This window comes from Octopus sinensis, linkage group LG6 (genome assembly GCF_006345805.1).
Source record: "Octopus sinensis linkage group LG6, ASM634580v1, whole genome shotgun sequence".
Taxonomy (NCBI): Eukaryota; Metazoa; Mollusca; class Cephalopoda; order Octopoda; family Octopodidae; genus Octopus; species Octopus sinensis.
Window position 1 is genome coordinate 323254 of NC_043002.1, and position 3931 is coordinate 327184.

General features: G+C 37.6%; 1 protein-coding gene across 1 annotated transcript in view; it reads right to left on the reverse strand.

The window, feature by feature from the left end:
- Positions 1 to 366: 366 nt before the first annotated feature.
- LOC115212999 (CAX-interacting protein 4) overlaps positions 367 to 3931 on the reverse strand; it is a 22913-nt gene continuing 19348 nt past the window's right edge. The window contains exon 4 of the mRNA XM_029781895.2: positions 367 to 1304. Within this exon, the coding sequence (XP_029637755.2) occupies positions 818 to 1304 (487 nt within the window). The 3' untranslated portion in view covers positions 367 to 817. The remainder of the gene's footprint in view (positions 1305 to 3931) is intronic.

Genomic DNA, 3931 nt, shown 5'->3' on the forward strand with positions numbered 1-3931 from the left:
TTGGAAGACTGCTTGTTTATTTCCTCATAACTTACGAAATATTTCTTCTATTCATTTGAAATTTTCACAAAAGTTAGATATTTGATATATCTAAATATGTGTAAAATATTTTATCTCAATGTGTTGTTAATCTTCTATAATAACTATTTCAATACACCTTTTCTTACTGACCCTTATATCATGGCCACTACTGTATATAAAATTTATAACATGTGAAACAGATACCAGATCTTCAGAGAATTTTACCAGAAATATCTAGGAAAAATTTATTTCCCATTCACTTAAAGCTGGCCCTTACAAATACTTTAAGAAGCCTTGGATTTTTATTTTTGCTTTGTTTCCCATAAATGCATTATACATAGAAAATTGCAAAAAACAAATAATGTTTTTATTAACTAATATGTCATTATAAAATATGAGTTTATGAAAGAAGTATTTCTCCTACAAAAACTATCTGATGACCAATGTTTTGAAGACATAATGAGATTATGTATCTTTTATTTGGAATATTAGCTGTAACATCTTTTGCATTTCCACATTTTATGATGGGTTGATGAAGAATCGTCAAATTGATGCAGTATTGCAGCATCAGATAGGTACAGCCTATGCTGATCAATGTCTGACCCAAATTTCTCATGGTGTTGCTTCCTACAGGAGCTCTGATGCTTTAACTTACAAGCTTTTCTTATATACTTATCTACTTTGTAGCTGTTGTTGCTGTGTTTCTGCCCCTGAGCTGCATCAAAATTGTGTGTTTGATGCTTAACAGTATCAAAATCATAATGATTCTGACAATAATTCTGATCATATATCAGAATCATTGATGATGTTTCTCAGAGAGAGTTGATTGTCTTTCTTGGTGAGGTTTATTCTTATAATTTTCAGTTCTTTTTACATGCTTTTGCCGTTGAGAAGACTTCTGATTCAGGACTAATGGAGAACTGTCCCTTTCCTGACTGCGGTGTATCTTCTCAGCACCCATCTCAATGTTACGTTGCTTATACCAAGTACCTTCCTGTTCACTTTCAGACTCAGAAGAAATATCTACATCAGTGGTGTCTGACATAGAATTACTACTCTTACCATAGGTATACTTCCTTGATGGAGAATGCTGTCTTTCTTCCATTGACTTTGCCATTTTCTTGGAGCCATCCATTCTTTTATCACATTTCTCCTGATCTTTTCGATGCTTTTTTTTCTTTCGCTTATGTTTCGGCATGTCCCTACGAGATGAGCATTCTGAGTCAGACAAGTGATCTGCTTTCCTTTTCTGATGACTCTTCTTCAAAGACGGTGATAGTAACCTGTGTGCAGAAGATAGAAGTACAAGTATATTCATGTCCTACAGAAGTGATAATGGTATGATTGGTTTACACCAACTTTCTGCTACCAACATTTCTATCTATCAAGCCTTCACCAATGAAAACAAATGATCTGTGTGAGTAGTCTAACAGCAACAATATTGGCTGTTAGGCATTCATATGTCGAAGCTGATGGAAGAATCTAATACACACACACACACACACAAACAAACATATATATATATATAATATGTAGATGCAAGTGTATGTGGTTATGTATGTATGTTTAGCCCCAAGAGGCTTTGAAACAGTGTAACCTCAAGTAAAACAAATTTGATTTTCAAAATCTTTGTTCTAATGAGGTCATCTGTAAATAATAATAATAATAATAATAATAATAATAATAATATAATTTGCTACAAGAAGTAACTTGACTTTTAAATTAACAACTCTCTTACTCTCTATCTCTCACCACCATTATGAAAGACTGCTGAATGTGGAGAATGGATGGGAAGAGAAGAATCTGCCAAATGTTGACCCAATTGATGGACTGGCTACACGAATCAACAGTTCCTTGGTAGATAAAGCAATTGAAGATATGAAAACCGAGAAAGCCCCCGGCCCATCAGGAATCACCACTGAGGTGCTTAAAATACCTGGCAGTGTGAGTTATGGTCTAGTCACCCGTACTGTAAACCAGGTAGTTCATGATGGAGTCATTCCCAATGACTGGCATTGCAGCACCATAGTCAACTGCTACAAAGGTAAAGGTGATGCTCTAGATAGAAATAACTACAGGGATATCAAACTGTTGGATCAGATGATGAAGGTCACGGAGAGGGTCATAGCCGAACTAATTAGGGAGAGAGTCTGCTTAGATGAGATGCAGTTCGGTTTTGTGCCAGGTACAAGCACCATTGATGCTATATTCCTGGTACAGAAAGTGCAGGAGAAACACCTAGCCAAAGATAAAACCCCTATACTTGGCTTTTGTGGACTTAGAGAAAGCCTTTGACAGGGTCCCCCAATCCCTTATCTGGTAGGCGATGCGGAACTGGGGATTGATGAATGGTTAATAAGAGCTGTACAGGCCCCTTACAGAGAGGCTGTTAGTAAGGTTAGGGTTGGCAATGAGTATAGTGAAGAATTCAGGGTACATGTAGGGGTCCACCAAGGCTCAGCCCTCAGCCCCCTCTTAGTCATCATAGCCCTCCAGGCAATAACAGAAGAATTCAAGACGGGTTGCCCCTGGGAGCTCCTCTATGCTGATGACCTAGCCGTTGTAGCAGAATCACTACCGGAACTAGAAAAGAAATTTCAGGTGTGGAAGCTAGGTTTAGAATCAAAAGGCCATAGAGTCAATGTAGCAAAGACCAAAGTTCTAGTAAGTAGGAAGGCAAACACACCACACACCACTTCAGGTAGGTGGCCCTGCTTGATCTGTAGAAAAGGTGTAGGTAGAAACTCCATAAGATGTACCCAGTGTAAGCTATGGACACATAAGAGATGCAGCACCATCAAAGGAAAATTAACTGAGAAGATAGCTTTTGTGTGAGGCAGATGCACAGGGGCACTAGACACCACAGATACTCAGAAAACAGATTCCATCACACTGCAGGGGAAGAAACTAGAAGTAGTTGATAGTTTCCACTACCTAGGTGACAAAGTTAGTAGCTGGGGTGGATGCTCAGAGTGTTACCACTAGAATAAGAATAGCCTGGGCAAAGTTCAGACAAATTCTACCCCTACTGGTGACAAAGGGTCTCTCGCTCAGAGTGAAAGGTAGATTGTACAAAGCATGTGTGCGAACTGCCATGCTTCACGGCAGTGAAACATGGGCCATGATGCCAATGTCCAGCGACGCGAGGATCAAAGAGCTGAAGTATTTCGGATTGCCAGACAGTGTGTCAGAGAAAATAGTGATGTTATAGGAGAGAAATGTGTCCGCATGGATGATGGGGCACTTGCTTTTACTGCTAGTGAAAAGAAAGAGGCTTGGAGAAGCCATTATGAAAGCCATATGAATGACATATAAATAAATGAAATCTATGAGCAATACATTTGCAGGCTTCTCCTCAGTACACCACAGATTGCTCTGGCTAATATATGTAAATTTATATCACAGACTCCTCAGTATATCATGGGTTTTGGCAGCCGATTGGTATTTAGTTTTTTTTTAGATTTTAATTATTTGTGGTAAAATAAGCATTTTCATACCTATAAATTAATAAATAAAAATACAGTACAGTACTCCACCGTATATATTAAAAGAAAATACATAGTGTGCCATAGATGAGTAAACAAAGAATCGCACATCCTGTATGGAAAATGAAACTGAGGAGGCGAGTGAGGGGGGGGGGTTGCATTTATAATAAAATAAATATATACAAATTATAAAAATAATTTTAAAAATATATAGTACTGTTTCTATTTCACAGATTATCACCTATCACAGGGGAATTTGGAACGTAATTCCCCCATAATAGTCGAGGGATTATTGTATAATGATGATATATGTTGAGCATGATCTAAATTGACAAAATTATGTAACTGTGTTCAATAAGGGATAACATGGAATTAAATTTCCTAAACAAAACCATCATCACCACAACTTGGAAATGAAATGGGGG